The 21,356-nt window shown below is 38.1% G+C and overlaps 1 protein-coding gene across 1 annotated transcript in view; it reads left to right on the top strand.

Annotated features, from left to right (window-relative positions):
• Positions 1–21,356, top strand: part of LOC306854969 (cadherin-4-like) — a gene marked incomplete at both ends in the record, with an annotated part of 253,169 nt that overhangs the window by 217,190 nt on the left and 14,623 nt on the right. The window contains 3 exons of the mRNA XM_079393318.1: positions 5,258–5,395; positions 19,568–19,753; positions 20,710–20,963. Coding sequence (XP_079249444.1) covers positions 5,258–5,395; positions 19,568–19,753; positions 20,710–20,963 — 578 coding nt within the window. The remainder of the gene's footprint in view (positions 1–5,257; positions 5,396–19,567; positions 19,754–20,709; positions 20,964–21,356) is intronic.

Genomic DNA, 21,356 nt, shown 5'->3' with positions numbered 1-21,356 from the left:
ATAAATTTTGCATCTGACAGGGAAACTCCTACAGATACATATTCAATAAGGTCAAGCGCAAAAATTACTGTCTTTAGTAAATCCTGACAGTACTATTTTAACGCTAAAAGACCGTTTGCACTGGTGCAAGCTGTTAGTAAATCTGGCCCTTGATGGTTTAACATTTGAAAATTAAGAATTTTTTAAGAAAAAAAAAACATTTAAAATTTTAATCACAATTTTTTATCAGAAGAAAATGCTGAAAAAAGGCTGAAATGTACTTAGAAAAGAGTAGTGGTGTATTGATATGTGACCAGGGCTGATACATCTGTCATTATTTGGCATTTTTTTATTATTTGCAGTGGCCGATGCATTTTTCTGCTATTTTGACTGGACAGAGGATGCCAGCACATAATATGGACAAGAGCTACCATTCTCCGTCTTCATTAGTTTATGGTATCGGCAATTGACATTCTGATCCCTTCGATATCGGCATCGGCCATTAAAATATCTATTTTGGTCCACCACTAGAAAGAGCACCTTGGACAATCTGTTATAAACACCTCCTTTTGTGTTTTACAAAAGAAAGTCAGTCATAAATTCAAGTAGGGCTCGCTGCAGTCCACAAGATCCAGGCGTGGCTGGATCCACATAGGGGGTGGAGATTGATAGATTTAGGAGTGTAGATGGGTAGGATTAGGGGAGGAGATGGGTGGGTTTAGGCATCAGGGGGTAGAGATGGTTAGGTTTAGGTATATGTAAGGTGGGAGGAGTTGGATCTGGATCCAACCACGCCCCCTGGATCTTGTGGGCTGCAGCGAGACGATCCTCCATAAATTTCAGAAGACATGAGGATGAGTTAATGATGACAGAATTTGAATTTATACATGAATGATCCCTTTAAATCCCATGGCGCTTTTCAACCAAATGTAGCATAAATGTTCATTTAATTTATCTTATTGATGTATCAGTGTTTGGTCATGACTTTGAATCACATAAAATCAAAGCGCTTAAAAGTTCTGCAGTTACACTGCTCTGTCTTTTGTCTGTGTGTGTTAAAAGCCTTGCATGACTGTGTCTGCAGCTCTGTGAATCTGTTCGAGCCAGATTGTCCAGGCTGTTGCTTTTCATTACCTGTCTCTTGTCTCTGCCAGAGGCCATGTGGTCTGTGCGCGTGAGTCTGTGTGTGTGTGTGTGTGTGTGTGTGTGTGTGTGCGCTTGCCTCGTTGTGTCAGGTCTGGGTTAGAACGCGTCCACTCTGCCACGCCTGATTAGGGAATCGATCGGTGTGAAGTAAATGTGTGTGTGTCCCAGTCATTCCCAGATGATCCAAAGCTTCCTGCATGTGTGAGATGAGGAGAATCATAACTTCTGGTTGCACTCTCCACTATCATCTCCTCCACCGTCACTTTCCTCCTCTCCTTCCCCTTATCACCTCTCCTATTCCCATGTCTCCTGAGGAAACGAGCGAGGTGCCGGGAAGGTGAGGTCAGGGCCCGTTGGGCTGTGAAATGCTCCTCATAACAGTTGACTCAAGCGTGTGAGAGTCTGTATGGGTGAAACTGGCCTCTTGCTGGATCTGCTCTCAAGTCGCCGAGGTCCTGCCAGTTGTCCTGAGGTGTAATCATTTTACATTCTCTTCAGGACTGGAAATGTGTTTAAGCTCATTTTAGCGTCACATTCTCCATCCCCGCAGCCGGCGCTGTATGGAAAGTGTGCAAGATTAATTACACACTGATTTGTTTCTCTTGTTCTCTGCAGAGCATAACCAGAGGAGAAAGTATTGATATTTCATTATGGTGTTAATAAAGGTCAGCTGCTATTGAGTTCTCATTAATAGAGCCGAACTGGGCAATATTAACAAGAAGACGCAGGTTTTAATGACTCTCAGTGTGTGTCCACAGTACTCTGCGGTTCTTTAAGTATTTTAAAACCGTGAGCGTTCCTCTGAGGAGTCCCTGACCTGCCTCTTAAATACAGCTATCAGAGGGAGAGCGAAATATGGATGGGTAGACAGAAAGAATCTGAAAGACCTGTCCAGTCATTCAGTCAATTAACAGTTTTTGAATGAAGTTCCCTGCTAGGGAAACTGGTTTCAGACAGGCTTCTAGGCATCATGAGGTCATGTCCGTAGAGCTAGAACAAATTCAAGTTTTAAAGATGAATATTTATTGACTACTATTCAGTGACTAATGCATGTTTCCAATTAGAGAAGGATGCATGCTACTCTCAACATTTTTTTAATAAATTGGTGTTCAACATGGATACATTAAAGGGATAGTTCAACCAAAAATGAAAAATTCTGTCATTAATTACTCACCCTCATGTCATTCCAAACCCATAAGACCTTCATTCATATTCGGAACACAAATTAAGATAGTTTTGATGAAATGTGAGAATCCGCGGAAGAACATTATTAAACTAATTGTTAAAATACGGTTGAACCACTGATGTCACATGGACTATTTTCATGATGTCTTTTCTAGTCTGAGCCTAGGATCGTTTCAGTTGTGATGCTGTCTATGGCAGGGTCAGAAAGCTCTCGGATTTCATCAAAAATTTCTTAATTTGTGTTCCGAAGATGAACAAGGGTCTTACAGGTTTGGAACAACTTGAGGGTGAGTAATTAATGACAGAATTTGAAATATCATCAGAATTGATATTTTAAATAAATGCAAATCATCAAAGAATCCTAGAAAAATACATGTTTACACAAAAATATTAAAGGGGACCTATTATGCCCCTTTTTACAAGATGTAAAATAAGTCTCTGATGTCCCCAGAGCGTATGTGTGAAGTTTTAGCTCAAAATACCCCAGAGATAATTTTTTTTATAGCTTGTTAAAATTGCCACTTTTAGGGTATGAGCCAAAATGCGTTGTTTTTGAGTATGTTGCTTTAATGCAAATGAGCTGGTGCTCCCGGAGAAGAGGGTGGAGCTTCAAGAGCTCAATCTCCGGCATTAGCAGAGCTAGCCTTTGCAAATAAACATTCCCCTATTAGTACAAGCATGTTATCTTTACAAAAAAAATACTGTGTTTCAAAGTCAGTCATCTGATTATACTATGCATAATAAATTTGTGTTTATGAATTACACAGACAGGGAGCACGGCAGGATAAAAATAACAACACACGTCTTCTATGTTCAAAAGTGCATCCCAAAACACAATGCTTGTATTGCCTCTTTGGCGCTGACGTTGTATATCTTCAGTAATAGCGGACTGCAGCTTCTCACTTAGGGCTGTGTTTATGCTAATAGGGCAGAGAGCGTCACAAATGGGTGGGACTTTTTCCCCTCGGTGACGTGAACAGAGGGAGAATCTGAAACAGCTCGTTTGGAGAGACTGTTCATGATTTATTGGTTTTATTAAAAAATTAGTGGTTGGATTTTTAACATTATAGGCTGGTTGTTTTCACACACTGCAGCCACACAACTGTGTTCAAACACCTTATAAAAGTGATTTATGCATAATAGGTCCCCTTTAAGCAACTGTTTAACTGAAAACAACAGTTTGTTTTCAGCATTGACAATACGAAAAAAATGTTTCTAAAGTTCCAAATCAACAAATTAGAGTAATTTCCGATATGTCATGTGACACTGAAGACTGGAGTAACGGCTGCTGAAAATTCAGATTTGCCATCACAGGAATAAATAAATTATAAAATATATTAGTAAAACTTTTACAATTGCAACACTTTCATAATATTTCTGTATTTTTAGTGTTTTTTTGGTCAGATAAAAAATCATTAAATGTTAAGCACTATATATATATATATATACATTGTGGAATATAGGCCTATGGGTTTTTTTTCTTGTGAAGGATACACACATGTATGAATTTGGCTTTAGAAGGCAACATAATTATGCAGCCTACGTAGGCAGTCCTGAGCCAGAGAGGCATTTCTGATGTTTAGTTATGGTTAAATTGATGTCCCATGGTCAGTCATCTGCTAAAACAAAAGGAAGCCATCAAAGTAAAACCATCAAGATCCCTAGCAAGCTCTTACGAGGGTATTCGTTGCTTCACAGCAGCAGTCATCCACCTCCCTCCAAGACACCCGTCCCCAGACCGGTCTCAGTGGAACACTGACTTGTCCTTGACTCCCCCCACTTCCTGTCTGCAACAACAGAAGGCTTTCGGCCAACCGGATTAATACGGCTGGAGCTGAAAGAGGCAGAGGAGAGGCTTTGGCTCAGGCTAAGCTCTCTGTCTCCTCCCAGTGTGGACTAACTGGAGTCAGATTCACCCGAGCATGGACTGGGGCACAGTTTCAGATCTATGCCCAAAAGGAACGTTGGCCATGCAACAACAAACACTTCGATGTGTGCGCACATGTTTCTATCCATCTGTTGCCCTTGCAACCCCTGCTTTTCATCCATGGTTACAAACAGGCTGGTTCATGTCCATTGATGAAGAGTTGTTTTTGCGCACTGATTATCTGTGTGTGTATGCGTGTGTCTTTCCATAAATAGTGAGCGACAAAGTATCAAAGCAAAACAAAGTTCACTGTAGCCTCTTGTCCTAATTAGCAGAAAAGCCTGCATGCAAGCACAGACAGACAGACGTATCCACAGACAAACACAAAGAACCACCATTTCCCAAATATACACAGTCTCAAAGTATTTGTAACAGCTTTGTTCAGGCTTAGATGCCAAACTTCTGGACTGCTCGGCTGTTCCATCACAGAAAATGGATGAATAAGGTTTGTAATCATACTTTAGGGACAACACTATTTTTTGGTACTAGTGGTAATACCATGGTACTTGGGAGCAGTGTTGTTATTGTTAACAAAACTAAGACTATTAAAATTAGTTTTTTTTCATAAAAATAAAGCTAAAATAAAGAAAAATATAAATGTCAGATATAATAATTAAAAAAAAAAAGGAAAAAAGCGCATGACAAAATTTCTAAAATAAAATATATAGACTCAAGGTCCATTAGCAGAACAATAAAACAGACATTACAAAAAACAAAACAGTAAAATACACGTTAAAAAGACATTGTATTACAATGTACTATATTATTTTGATATAACGTAGTAATCATTCAGTAACAATTTTTAATCTGATATCATTTCTGTACAGTCAAGTGAAGTTAAATATAACACATTTTTTGTGTCGGGGAAAAAAAAAAAGAAGAAAAAAAACTTAATTATCATTTTTTATTATTGTTTTAATTCCAAAACTGTATAAAATCTGTGGTAAATTCTCATTCAGTAAGTCCTGATTTACATGTGCGTTGTGTTGATTAAAATGGACATGTTCTGTTGTGTTTCAGAAAGTGTCTCAGTATACCATCATAGTCCAAGCCACCGATATGGAGGGCAGTCTAAACTTCGGCCTGTCCAACACCGCCACGGCCCTCATTAGCATCACTGACATCAACGATAACCCTCCAGAGCTGGACTCTAAAACAGTGAGTACCCTACAACTTATAGAGAGCATTTACATATCATATAATGTGTTCTAATATCTACACAGGTAACAGTTTAACATATCATAAATGTGCTAAATGCTCAAAAACTCTTTGAAAAGCATGCAATTAAAAGTGATGATTGCAAATCAACTGTATTTCATTCCGTACTGAAAAGTTTCTTTTAAAAATATAGTTGTATAGGGTAACAATTATTCAATAGAGATGACCTTACTTCCCTAGTTGGTTGATTACATAAAGAATTGCAAGCATTCTGAAAGCAGGTTTTCTGAAATATTATGTTGAAATATGCATGGGTGGTATGGGTGAGGTGCAATTAACTATTCACTCATTTGCATGCTTTTCAGAAAAGAAATCTGAACACTAGATAAAGCCAGATTCAAGATTCTCGTTTCATTTTGTTGACAGATTTTACAGAAGAGATTTTGGAGTAACGCTTTAGAATAATAAATTAATAAATTTCCATTTATTAACATTAGTTAATGTATTAACTAACATGAACAAACAATGAACAATGCATTTATATCACTATTTATTAAACTTTGTTAATGTTAGTTAATGAAAATACAGTTGTTCATTGTTTACTCATGTTAGTTCATACTACATTAACTAATGTTAACAAACACAACTTGTGATTTTAATAATGCATCAGTAAATGCTGAAATTAACAACATTTAAGATGTTAAATGTTCAACATAAATGCTGTAGAAGTATTGTTCATTCTTAGTTCATGTTTACTAATGTTGTTAACTAATGTTAATAAATGGAACCTTATTGTAAAGTGTTACCGATTTTGGATATTTTTTATCACTCTGAAAATCTGAAAATGCTGTGAAAAGCAAGAAAAAAATATTTTCACCATGTTTCTAGGAATTAAATTTTGTTACAAGAAAACAAATATAAACAAAACTCTCTGTAAAAACCTTTAAATATATATAGATAGAAATCAAATTGTAACATTTGCTGCAGGCATGTTCTGCTGAAGTTCAATCAATCAATCAATAAAATGAACACTTGAAGTGTATTTTGGATATTTTCTTCCCACTAGTCTGAAACATTTATGAAAAGCCAAACAGCTTTAGCCCAAAATCTCAAAACTGACCAGTGCATGGAAAAAACGTTTTTGCCTGTAATGTATTGCCTATAAGATAATTTTACCCCATATTTGTATTTGTATACTTATAAGAGTATTATTCTGCTAACATCAAATTCTATATAAGACATTGCAATTGTAAGCCAGATCTCAATTTGTATGGCACTGATAGTTGCTGCTCATGTAAAGCATTCCAGATCAGTCAGTCATGAGGTGTCATGATGGTTAGGACACTGCCTTGTAAGATTAGGTTTTGGAACAGAGTTATAGTCTGCCTGTTTGGACGCATCCTCTCCTCATTACACCGATTTCTGAATTCAAACAGTGTCTTGATTCTCATTTAATTAACACAATACTGTCTGACAGCTGGAGGAACTACTGGAGCTGTGAAACAAAGAGAGATTCACTAAGAGCAATGAATTCTGTGAGGTGATGAGGGAAGAGATGGAGTGAAATGGAGGGTGTAGGGAATGAGAGAGATGTGTGATCAGGTGCTTTCTCTCTCTCTCTCTCTCTCTCTCTCTCTCTTTCTCTCTTGCCTGTCCTAGTGCCAGTTCTGCCCCTTAGGTGACTGTAGTTTCTCTTCAGGCATCTGGCTTCAATCCCCTCTCATCCACTCATTTTTTCTCCTTTCTCCTTCAGTACATACTCCATCTCCTGTTTTCTTTATCTCTGTATCTCTACACCTCTCTTCCCACATTTACCAGTGTTTGTTTCTGTCAGCCTCCATCTCTCTCTCCTTCCTTCTTCGCTTAACCATTTATCTCCTTCCCTCGATCCTTCTCTCTGGCTTTCTGTATCTAGCTCTCTCTCCGTTTCCATTTATTTCCTGCTATCTGCCATCCCTCTTTTATCGCTCTCTCGCAGCGCTCATCTCTGGTGCCCTTGCGTTTTCTCTCTCATTAAGTAATATCCCCGGGCCTCTGCCACGCCGTCTGATGCTGAAGCATTCTGAATTATTTTGCACATTTTTTCTACCTGTAATATTTATTTGAAGGCCAAACGATAGTTAGTTAAATCAGTATGACATCTATCATCTGGCATCAGACTGTCTTGTTCTTCATTTTAATTGGTGTCATTTTATTCTCAAATGTTGTTTTTAAGGACTAGATGCTTGTGGACAGGTCTCTCTGTGCGTGTCGAGCATTTGGATGCTGTTATTGGTGGGTTTGAGATGTGATGAGCTGACAGGGCTACAGACACCCACAGTGGAAGCCTCAAGGGTTTACAGGGTCAGGGTCAAAGGTTCTTCTTGGGGTCATGACCCAGTGCCCCTCGCTTGAGCCAGAGCTGATGCAGCTCAGAGGAATGTTTATTTTGTTCATTTCTGAAACACATTTCTGTCCCTCCATTGAAAGTCCATGTAACCAAAACTTTTTTTTTTTTTTTAAGCATACTTACACATAATAAAAGCATACTTGCGCATATAATTTTAAGCTGAAATAAATATTAGTAAAACAACAACAACTTTTATTCCTTTTCTGATGTAGTAAACTTCTTTGGTTTCTCACCAGGTACCCTTTTGTACTCAGGTAGGAATTCTGTGAAGCACAAACAACAATAAGAGAGCTCAAAGACTTAGAAGTAAGCTAAAATGGCATGGTTGCTTCAGTAAGTTCAATTTGTATCTCACGTTTGCTTTTGTTAACATTGGTTTGGATTGGAAAGGGTTTAATGCAGGTGGTGCCAGTGCGTTATTTTCAAACTTTCAGTGCCACTCACCATTTAATTTCCAAACTGCCATGATACATATTACATACAACAGCCAATGTAATAAAATATTGCCAGATTTATGTTAATATTTTACAAATTGAACTGAATACACTTTTACTTTTGTACTGAATGTACCTGTTTTTATATTCAGGTGGGGACTTAAACCTGAATACACAGACTCATGGGGACTCGTGTCACGGTAGGGACCTAATCTGAGGTCCCCACGGGTAAACAAGCTAATAAATCACACAGAATGTCGTTTTTTGAAAATCTAAAAATGCCGAAAGTTTCCTGTAAGGGGTGGGTTTAGGTGTAGGGTTGGTGTAGGGCAATAGAAAATACGTTCTGTACAGTAGAAAAAGCATTACACCTATGGAGAGTCCCCACAAGGATAGCAAACCAGACGTGTGTGTGTGTGTGTGTGTGTGTGTGAACTTTCAATGAATGGGCAAAAAGGATTAGACAATATTAAAATATCCTCAATTGTGTCCCAAAGATAGAGAAAAAAAAACAAAAAATGTATGAGTTTGGAATGACACGAGGGTGAGTACTGTCAGTGGTGACAATTTTTATTTTTGGGTGAACTATCCCTTTAAGTGCAAAATGTAAAAAAGTAGTTCAAAACTTGACTGACAGTTATTTTTAGAGGGAAAAGGATAATACTTTACCTAAACTTTAAGGTTGTTTAATGTGTATTCACAGCGAACAGCTTCAGATAGCTGCTGCAGCTGCTGTTTTCGTCAAACGTGAAGAGAGATCACACAATCACAGATTTTTAAGGGTGCTGACAGCTCAGTTAATCGCAGATTTAAAATAGGGTCTATCAACGCTTATGGTCCAGAATGAGATGGAGAGTTGGGAGGGAGGGACTTAGGACAGACCTCCATCCATCTTTTCTGTGACACCTCCCCTATGTAATACACACTAAAAGACTCTCTGATCCGTGCATTAGACACTTTCTCTGTCTGAACAAAGGTCAAAACAGAGCGAAATTGAAAGCAAGACAAAAATCAAATTAACTCATTGCTCATCCACCCACTTAATTACTCTTGATACTTTCTGAAATTGTCAAGTTTCGAAAGTTTTTTTTCCTCCATGCAGGCTTGAGCGCTCTGGCGCACACGTCCTTGTCCATCGCAGCGTCCGTAATTATACAGTGCAGCAAAAGAACAACTTCAGCGTTTGGGTTGTCTTGTCTTAGCTCAATGCGTATGACAGGTCCTAACAGAGCAAGTTAACCCAGATGACACCAGCAATTAAGTCCCACACTCGGCACATGCTCTCGCTCCCAATAACAAACACTTGTCACATATGTGAGAAAATTACTCACAACTGGTTTATGGCGGGCTCACATGTCCTGACACTTGCGAGAGGTTTGTTGATTCAGTCAGCGGTTTGTGAAGGACTTGCTGAATCTGTTTTTTGGAAATAGTAGGCCTACACTAGGAAGAAAGAGAAAGAGCAAAAATATAAAACACCTTGACGGCGGAGCCCAGACAGCAAATTGACTTGCTCGTAACCGTATAAAATTCTTCACCACATGCGTTGCTAATTAAACGCAGACAAACATTTCATTAAAGTAAAGCTTTAAAGCTGAGATTATGAACGTCGAATCAACTTCTCATCGACGCTTTGTCTTTAGGCCGTGGAATTGGGCTTGTGCTTCTTCCCATTGCATGCTTGTGACAGACGCACACTGAAGCACATACGCACCATCTTTCAAGCAGAATTCATGAGTTATGTGCTAGAACTAATTTGTTTTGTTTTTCATCCAACCTATCTCTCACTCTCTCTCTCACTCTCTCATTCCCCCACACAGACTGAGTCGGAGCAGGGTAAAAATGTTCTGTGATTATTTGCATTTGACAGAGGCATGAAGCAGTATACATCTTGCCGTAGGAGACCCTCAGAAACGTAAGCAAGCTAATTAAGCAAAATTGCTTGAGGGGGTGTAAACCTAGCAGATATATCGCTTCCAATTTGAAGACAGCCGTATGTTTTATTCATGTAAAAACTGCATGAATATGGAAAGAGCCGTCGCTTCTCGAAAGTAAAGCAAAATAGTACTGCATTTTAAGATGTAACTGATCACTCTCTGTATTGAAGCGCCATGATGACTGTAATGGCAATTATTATGATGATGAAGATGATGGTTGTTTAGAAGAAGATGATGAACACAGTGGACCTGAGAGTTTATCGCCATGGGAGAAAGCATAAATATACTGTACCACAGGCGTTATCGTTAATGTGCGGCATTAATGTTTATGTGCTGCGATGCTATGGATCTGTTTTCTTTAGAATGCCATAAAATCACGTCTCTGTAGTCGTGTTTTTCATCTTGACACCATGTAGAGATTTTTGTTTGTCTTTTATTTTTACTTTTATATACTCCCTAAATCTCTCTGCAGATGCTAGTTTTGTTTGTTTGTTTGTTTATTGGTATTTTTTTACAGAAGCCCCGGAGTACATTTATAAGCATCAACATTTTTGATATTATTGTGATTAGGTATAATCATTCAACAAGTATTTCAAAAATACATTGATTTAGGGTTGTTTTACTACTGCAAGTCAGATTAACTTTTAAAGTCGAAAGAAAGTACAACTCAGCAAAATGTTCTTTAGGGCTTCTGTGATCATTTATTTAAGTAAAAACTTATTTTTATATGATTTATTCTTTATTTATTTATTTAATTTTAGCTTCTAGACTGAGCTGTTTACAAATGTAAACTCTTGACTGAAGAAAAAATAATAATAATAATATTGGGCAACACGCTCAGCCTGTCATTAAATATAAATGGTGTTATTAGTAATGAGATTCTTCAAACTGACTTGCCTGACTTGAATGGAAATGTACTGAATATTGATGAAAGACATAAATCCATGATTCCTCTAATTAATTCAGTTCTGTCACAGATCATTTCTTTATTTAAGTATAATCTAACTAGCACATCTAATATGGTTTTAATTAAATATTTATTTACATATATTTAAAGAGAATGTGGCTCAATGTTGCCCTTGGTTCCAAAACCAAGAAAAAATTATTTTCTTTTTTACCTTTGTCTATCCTCTGAATTTCTTCCCACTTCTCCACGCAATAATCCACAAATCATAACCAAGTACCGCTTTCCTTTCCTCTTCTTTTTGACAACACACACACATGCAACATGCCTTCACACATACATAACACGCGATTTCAAAATGTTATTGAACTAGCCTCCAGATGATTCTTTTTTTTTTTTTTTATCAAACTGGAAGCAGTAGCCTATAGAGAAAGCATACTCTGATTTTGCACAGATCAATCAGTCACTCAATCATGTCTTCTACTGTCCTGTCCTCTACTGGTCTCTTGCACCCCATCCTGGAAGGGACACAGCACATTTGTTTGATCTCAACAGAGTGTTTTCTGCTTATCAGTAAATGCAGCTGTGCATTCCAGACAGCATGCAGCCGGAGAGATGGGACGGCCCTGTGATGTTTTCATCACTACAGCAGTAGACATTACTGTCTCTCTATCATTCTCTCCTTTTGATGATTTCAACCAATAAACCATGAAAATAAACCACCATTTATTCTATTTTAAGTATCTGGAGTATATATGAAAGCGTCTTTGCCAGTGTTGGGGAGTTGCTAAGTAAATGTAGCGCAGATAATCATTACATTTTTCTGAAATATCACAACACTAAATGAACTACTTTCTCCAGTGAGTGACATTTGTAATCGAAGAAACTCAGGCATTAATCGAACACGCTTCTCTAACATGTTCGTTAGGTTAATTTGGATTATTCAGTTAAATGAAATGTACGCTGACATAAAGCGCTGTTGCGCTACAGGCATCCCAAGTTCGATTCCCGACTCAAGGACCTTTCCCGATCCCGATGATGTGTAGCTAACTTCTTAAGAATATAAAGTTTGCTTGTTAGTGGATTGTAGTAAAGCAAACCTTTTAACTAACTACTTTAAAAATAACTTAGTCCTTATTATAGCAGCGTTTGTTAGTATCTGGTAGTGTAGCAACTACTTTTTCATGTATCTAACTACTTTAAGAATAGCTAATCAGTCCTTATTTGTATTGTAGCTTAGTTTGCAGTGTAGCAAATTACTTTTTCAAGTATCTAACTACTTTAAGAATAGCTAGTGTAAGTACTTTTATGAAAATTAAGCATGGTTGTACTACAAATATAAACAAAAAAAAACAGTTGTTGTAGTTAAACCATGGTAACAACAAATGGACCGTGGTTTTGCTACACTAACCATAGTTTAGCCATGGTATTTGTAGTCAAACTGTGGTTATACAAATGGCACTCAAGCCTCCAAAAAAAACATGGTTACTACACTTTTACTATAATAAAACCTTGGTTAATTTTCATAAGGGTTGTTAGCATGTTTACAGCTTTCAGCATTGCTAGTTTTGTCATTATTTTAAGAATAGCTTGTTAGTCCTTATCACTAGGCTATAGTAGCTTTTGTTAGTATCTGTACACTACTTTTCAAGTAGCTAACTTTTTTGAATATCTAATTAGTCTGTGCTTGCTTATTATAGCTGTTAGTGTTGCTAATTTTATTTTGCTAACTTCTCTTAGTATAGCTTATTAGTATAGTAGCTTTCATTAGTACCTTGTAGTGTGGCAAAATACATTATCAGGTAGCTAACTAGGAATAGCTAATTAGTTCATATTAGTATATTAGCTGTTGTTAGTAGCTTGTAGTGTAGCTAACTACTTTTTAGAGTTGCATGGCGCTTGACTGTAGTGAAAATAATTTAGATAATGACTAGCTTTAATCTTAAGAAGCTACACTTAAAAGTAAATAGCCTCCACTGCAGCATAGGTCTCTACTGAACATGTAGCAGTGTGTATTTGGCTGTAGTCTCTGCTGCATGGTGATGCCATTACTGTAAACAGCATCTGGCGGACACACTTCATAACCCCTTTAAACAGTAGATTACTGAGTGGTAATGAGCTTGTGTTTGTGTGCTACAGCTTGCCGCACATTTGCACCTTGGGCTGTGGGTATAGCTAGTAGAGTGTGATATTCTTTCAAGAACCATGTGTAACAAATGAGATCCAAAACTTACCCCTTACACTGTCTGCGATGCTTACTTGAACTGTTGCAATACTCAAAAGCCATACCAAAAAGCTGACAAGTCCAAGAACAAAGCCCTCAAGGAACTGTTTGGTAATAACCCATGAACCATTACCATAGTGCCTTTAGCAGGACACTGAACTGTAGGTTCCTTTAAGTCAATTTTCCCTGTAATAGATTGGCCCTAATTATTCCCAAGTATTTGGTATCCTTGTATGTATGAATTCCATTGCAGTAGAAACAAAATACCGGACCAGAAATGTTCAAACGCATGGCATTAGGGGCCAGATTTATTAACAGCTTGCGCCAGCGCAAACCATCTTTTGGTGTTAAAATAGTACTGTCAGAATTTACTAAAGACGTGGCCTTAAGGACAGATATTTTTGTGCCTGACCTTATTGAATATGCAATTGTAGAAGTTTCCATTTCAGACGCAAAAGTTATGAGAGTATTAAAATGAATAACACAAGGCGATTTACTAACGTTCTAAATTACTGGTATTTGTGCCATAATTTAATGCCCCAAAAAAGCATGTCTTAAAACAGGTGGTAGTTTGCACTGCACTTGGTAGATAACGCTGGTCATTATGGAAATGATCTGGCTGAAAAAATAATTATAGGTAGGACACTGGAAATCTGGCAATTAGATGTTTTAATGAAAATTATCTCAAACTTGATTTTCACCACTATATTGATATTGTACTCTGCTTTTGCATTGTCTGCAAAAAGTGAGATGTCACGCCAAGGCAAAAGGCAGTAACTTCCACATTAAATAGGGTACTGATCACCATTTACAGAATCATTAAAGTAACCTCTGTATAAAATCTAGAGATCATTGGCTAGGCTGTAACATCTAGTAGCCTAATGTGATTTTTTTATTTTATTTTTCTGACCGTAACAACCAGACAAAAAGTTAAACATGAGTGGATACCGTTTTGCAAACAATTTATTTGCAATTTTCGCTAACATTAAAGGATGCAAGACATACTTAGCCTATTGTTTTTACATAGAACTGAATTAAAATAGCCTTTAGAACGACTTGTGGATTGATGTGAACGCCAGCAGGGATAATGCTCTGAATGATTGTGAATTAAATATCTTCGATGGCGTTCGTTGCAATGGATTTTATCGACTTACAATAAAAGGAAGGAAATGGATTTAATTGCGAACAGTTATTGATTTTATGTGTGATACGCTGTCACCGCATTTGATGAGTCCTCATGGACAAAAGTGTGCAGCCCCAGACTGACAGCTGGCACTGAGTGAATAATCTGCATTATAAAAAGAAAAAATGGAGCGATCTAATTTGCTTGTCTAACGAAGTGCCGACAGATATTTAAAAGTACACAAGTCACACCATAGTTTAAACGCGGTAGACTTTAATGAACAGTAAAACAAAGGCAGAATACCTGGAACAGTATTGACAAACGAATGCAAACAAATCCAGAGCACCGTAACTTATTTTGAGCTTTCAAAACAAAGTCAAAGAGCGGTAACTGATGTTATACTGTGTTCTGCCTTGGTTTCTCCGGGGCTTTTCTCCATGATACTTATACACATGATAAAGGAGCTATTATCAATAACTCATTTTCGACCAAAAACAAAGTTATGGTGTTTTGTCTTTACACGGCAGCACTGCTGTCACTATAGACAAGATGCAGGATATATACACCTAGCCAAACTCTCAATTTTAGTTAAATAAATTCTACCAAAAATTTATAGATCCCGTTGCATCCATGCATCAAGTCTACCTCTGCATTCATTCCATCTATCCCAAACATTTTGTTTTTCCATCATGATCTCATCTTTAGAAATGTTTATGCCTAGATGTCACCAGTTACGAGACACCATCCCCCAGCACTTTGGAGAATCAATAACTAGCAGACGACCTGAACGAGTTCTATAGCAGGTTTGAAAAATCACCCCACACCCGCCCTGAACACCTCTCCACACAACCAGTCACACCTCCAGCAACCCCCCTCTCCCCCACACCTACAATTCAGATAAGTGAAGATGACGTGTGCCAGGTCTTCAGAAAGAACAAAAGAAGGAAAGCACCAGGCCCAGACGGTGTGCCACCAGCCTGCCTAAAAATCAGTGCTGACTAGCTGGCCCTCTTCTTCACACAGATCTTCAACAGATCACTGGAGCTGTGCGAAGTCCCCTCAGGCTTCAAACGCTCCACCATCATCCCCGTCCCAAAGAAACCCAAAATTACAGGACTCAATGACTACAGACCTGTGGCTCTAATGTCTGTGGCCATGAAATAATTTGAAAGACTGGTTTTGGCTTATCTGAAGGACATCATTGGACCCTTACTGGACCCCCTGCAGTTTGCCTATAGAGCAAACAGGTCTGTGGATGATGCAGTCAACATGGGACTGCACTTCATCCTGCAGCATCTGGACAGACCAGGGACTTATGTGAGGATCCTGTTCGAAGACTTCAGCTCCGCCTTTAACACCATCATCCCAGACACCCTTCAGAATAAAATGACACAGCTCTCCGTCCCCACCTCTGTCTGGCAGTGGCTAAACAGCTTCCTGACAGACAGGCAGCAGTTGGTAAAGCTTGGAAAATTCACATCCAACACCTGCACCATCAGCACTGGAGCTCCACAGGGCTGCGTTCTCTCCCCACTGCTCTTCTCCCTCTACACCAATGACTGCACATCTAAAGACTCCTCTGTCAAGCTCCTGAAGTTTGCAGATGACACCACACTGATCGGCCTCATTCAGGATGGTGACGAGTCTGCTTACAGACAGGAGGTTAAGGAGCTGGCTGTCTGGTGCAGTCTTAACAACATGGAGCTCAACATGCTCAAAACTGTGGAGATGACAGGAGAAACCCCCCTGCTCTTCCCCCACTCACCATCATGAACAGCACTGTGACTGCAATGGAGTCATTCAAATTCCTGGGCACCACAATTTCTCAGGACCTGAAGTGGGACAATCACATTGAGTCCATTGTGAAAAAGGCCCAGCAGAGGTTGTACTTCCTTTGAAGGAAGTTCAACCTGCCACAGGACTTGCTGAAAAAGTTCTACTCTGCCATCATTGAATCCACCCTCTGCACTTCAATAACTGTCTGGTTCAGCTCAGCTACCAAATCTGACCTCCGAAGACTACGGAGGGTGGTCCGGACTGCTGAGCGAATCATTGGTACAACCCTCCCCACTCTCCAAGAACTGTACTTATCCAGAGTGAGCAAAAGGGCTGATAAATAAGCGCATAACAGCAGAATCAAGCTCCTCAATTGTTAATTCTGCATCACATATCATTTTGAATTGTTCATCTATATGAGGGACAAATTCTCAGATTTTTTCAAAAAGGGAATTAGGGTCTAATATTGGAAAGGAGCGACAAGTATAAATTTTGATAAAAGTTGACCATTTTTTTTGCTATTAATTGTGTATTTGAGCATTCTACCCCATCAATAATTAAAGTTTTAACAGAATTTCTTTCTTGGTGCTTTTTTTCTAACCTACAGAAATAAGCAGAGTTTTTCTCTCCTTTTTCCATCCACTTAGCTCTTGATCTAATATATGCCCCCTTAGCTTTCCTCATATAGATTTAATCCAACTGTGACTGCAAATATAACAATTTTGATCTATCATCCTCAGTTAAATTTCCTTTTTAGAATATTCATTTATTTCTTTAATAATAGAGGTCTCTTCTATAATATAATATTTATTAAGTTGTTTACTATAAGAAATAGATAATTGACGAAGTTTGTATTTAAAAAATTCCCATTTACTTGTCCAGGAAACCAAGCTATCATCATTAACAATACTTAAAATTGTGTCTTTAACCAATTTTGTATAATCTTCTTTTCCAAGAAGGTTAGAGTTAAATTTCCAATAACCTTTGTTTATTTTTATGATTTATTCTCAACTCAATTGAACAATGGTCAGTAAGGGGAGCTGCCGATATACTGGATATGGTTTGATAGTTCAAAAAATTATGAGAAATTAACCAAAAGTCAATTCGAGACTTGCTAGAGGCATCAGGTTTGAACCAAGAAAACTGTCTCTGATAAGGGTTTGACTCAAGCCAGGGGTCTACTAAACCTTGATTATTACAAAAATCTAACAATGATGAATTATAATGATGTACATCATATTTAGTTGGTGACCTATCTAACCACTCATCATACCCCATATTAAAATCACCACCCAAGATAACAAAATCAGTAGCATACTTTGTTTTCGTTTCCTCTAATATCAATGAAATTTCTGAAATTAAAAGTTTGTTTTGGGATACATTGTTGTAACCATACACATTTCCTAAAACAATGCAACAATTTTCAAATTTTTGAATACAAAATAACCAATGTCCATCTAAACTGGATCTGGACTCAATACGTTTCCCAGGAAAATTGCTAAAAAGAAAAGCAAAACCACCTGAACGAATTGTGCCATGAGCAAATAAAATTGGTTCACTGATTAGACCAAAAGATCACTGCTACTTGAATGAGTCTACTGCAGAAGAACATATTGTGCCTTTCTCTCTTTACAAAACAAAAAAGTAGCCTTTCTTTTGGTATTGTCTCTTAGACCCCTAACATTTAGTGAAAGAAAATAAATACAGCTATTAAACTGAAGCATGGAACAAGTAGGACACTATTAACAAAAACACAATAATCAATCCCTACTGGGGATGGAATAACGCCAATTTAAGAAAAAAAAAAGAGAGAAATAACATGAACTGATGCTCTGGCAGATGACTTTCCTGTTCAGTCTTCACTACTCACAGTCTTTTCATTTTATGAAAGAACTCAGTCTGTATTTTTATTTGCAGATAAGATTAGGCGACCGTCTATGTATCCTAAGGGACCACGATATGCCTTCTTACCGGTGTTCTGACGATTTGTGCTACCCGCTCAAATTGTGCTACCTCCCATTAAAAAGATAGGTAGCACAAATCGATAGCGAAAAATGCTATCAGATTGTGCTACCAGCATCTTATTCATGTGGTTTGAGGCTTTTTTTAATGTCCATACCTACACCCCTACCCTAAACCTACCCGTCCACACCTAACGTTACCCTTAAAACAATGCAAATATATTATTGGTAGCACAATCTGATAGGTAGCATGTTTTGTCGGTACACCGGCGCTTCGGGCTTCTTGGATGAGCGGCCAAAGAGCTGCACGCGCACTCCGGTCCTCAGCTGACAGATCCTCTGCGAACCTGATTCCCCGATCAGTGCACAGCTGTTAATTCTTTGTAATTTTCCAGAATTCGTCTCGGTATCTTCGCATGGCAAACTGAACAATCATTTGACAGTGTCTTCCACTTTCCTTTTTCCCAATCCGATGAACCGAGTCAACAACATCTTCCAACTTCTGTGCCAAGTGCGGAGCTATATTACCCAAAAGTTCGATCACCTCTTTCCGTGCATCCTCATCAGCATGCTCTTTCAACCCTTTAATACGCAGATTCCATCTCCGCTTATAACGCTCCAATTCTGATGTTTTCGATCTGAAGTCCTCATTAGATTTCACGAGAACTGCTGCTTGCTTTTCCAACACTCCACATTTTTGCTTGCACTCCTTAATCTCTGCAGCATTAAATTAGACCGACTTGGAGATGGTTGCAATCATGATGCTGTTTTGTTTGAGTTTATCTGCAATATCCTCCAGCTTTTGGTCTTGAGAGTCAAATCTCACTGTTAATGAGTTACTCGCCTGTAGCAAGGCTGCATTGGAAATGTCAGTGTCTTCTGGTTTGGTTTTCTTTGGAAGATTTTTGGTCGGAGTAATATGAGAGGCATCCCGTCGTCTTTCCTTGATATTCTCACGACCGTAAATGTGATCCGTTTCCATGGGTACACTTTGGGCTCTATATATTTTCTCCCGTATATTTTAGACTTAACGAAAAAAAGAAAAAACTGAACCAAAGCACATTAAAAGAAATAAACGCAATAGTGAGTTTAATTAGTCAACTGAGTTTGTTAGAAGGTAGCAATAAATCATACAAGTTTAAATGAGTCTTGCCAGAGCTCAGCAAAAACATGTGCGCCTAGCTCGCCATCTTGCCAGAAGTCCACTTTAGGCTTCAAAAATTATCTTCAGAAACCTACGAGTGACGTCGCAAACACTACGTCCATTTTTTTTTTTTTTACAGTCTATGGTCCCAATGCAATTTTATAGTTTGTGTTTGAATTTTGACATCTGAATATGTTTGGGACATTGCAAGTTTACTGTATGCTTCTGTTTGTCTTCAAATCATTTTAGCGGCTCTTTTTGTGTCTTCTTTCGCTCTTAGTTCCTAGGAGAGGTCCCAGAGAATGCTGTGGGTGTGGTGGTGGCCAATTTGACAGTCAGAGACAAGGACCAGCCTCATACACCAAACTGGAACGCTGTCTATAGAATTACAGGAGGAGATGCGATGGGCCATTTCGCTATACGCACTGATGAGGTCACCAATGATGGCAAGGTCATAGTGGTTAAGGTAGGTGTATCCAGTTGATTACATTATTAAACATTATTTGTGGTTCTCAGACTGCTGATCTTTTGATTTTTAACTCTGCATAATCAAACATTCAACACTCTCATCCACTGTACAGTATGGAACAGCTTTACCTGGAATTTGCTTTAGAAAGGCATCATTTCCAGTTAGAAATGAATGAGAAATCTAAAAACCTTTCCTCAGCATACAGTATCTCAGTACTATGTATATTAAAACCTTTTCAATTTAATGTAATAAATGGTAAAAAATAATACTTTAAACTGCTAAAAAAACAATGATAATGGAAGAAGCAGGAGATTACAACCCAACACAGGTAATTAGTTCACAAATAAAAATAAATAAATAACTAAATAAAAAATCGATGAATCTATGCACAATCTTTTATCTTTCCCCTTAGTTTTGAAGCCTTTACTGCTGTAATATTCAAGTGTCGGTGACTCTGTGATGTGTAACTTCATGTGTATGCATATGTTTTGCAAACTTTGTTTGGCCATTTGCATGGTGAGTGTGAGAGAGAGCGATAGAAGCCTTCGGCAAAAATGTATTTCAGTCTCTTTGGAAGTGTTACACAGTTTTCACGGTCACATACAGTTCGGCACACCACATTTCTACCCACGGAACAGCTGATCGTCTCACGCTCATCTCCTCGTCAACTCCTTCTAACCTTTAATCTAGGGTTCACTTCATCTTCTAACTCAAACTGAAGTCACTTTATGTTCCTCTTCTAACACTTTTGGAGTCTCATTTAACCTGACAGTGAAGAGTTAGTTTAATGTCTTTTATTGAAATGGATTTTGCTGTTTCACTGAATGGCTTCATTGAATAAAAAAAAAACTCTTGCTCATGTTACCAGATCTAAAATCACCTTCCTATTGTTAGAGCACAATCAAATTCTTTGAAATCTGAAGGAACTTTCGTGTTTGTGTGCATACGTCTAGCCGGTTGACTATGAGAGGAATGATGCCTTCACGCTGATGGTGGTGGTGTCGAACCAAGCTCACCTGGCCAGCGGGATCCCCTCCTCGCCCTCCTCATCTGCTGCTGTTTCCATCAAAGTACTGGATGTCAATGAAGCCCCCGTCTTTCCTTCTAACCCTAAAATCATCCGTTTTGAAGAGGGAGTGCCTGCTGACACCACCCTCGCTACTTTTGCTGCACTGGATCCAGACCGCTTCATCCAGCAGACTATCAGGTAGAGAGGAATGACAGCAGGTGCTTTTGTCTGTCTGTTTGAAACTCGGGATGTCAATCTTTCTGAGTGACCGTAAATGTCAATCATTTATGTTCTTACTCGCTCAAACACACACATAGTGACAAAGTGTGTCTACAATGATAAAACGGAAAAAAAAAGTGAAGTTTACTACAAAGATGACAGGTTATTATTCATATTCGCTTAATTTTCCAGTTGTTTTTAGACATTTTAAAAAATATATTAATACCTTTTTCAATCAAAAATCTGATTAAATAACTAAGTGTAGTAACCATTAATTAAAATCTCATACATTTTTCTTACACACTAAATGCACTTGAGCATATATATCCTAATCTCTCTTTAAAAAAAACTAAACAAAAAAAGATTCAGAAT

Source organism: Barbus barbus, assembly GCF_936440315.1.
Source record: "Barbus barbus genome assembly, chromosome: 35".
Lineage (NCBI taxonomy): Eukaryota > Metazoa > Chordata > Actinopteri > Cypriniformes > Cyprinidae > Barbus > Barbus barbus.
This window is presented reverse-complemented; position numbering and strand designations above follow the sequence as displayed.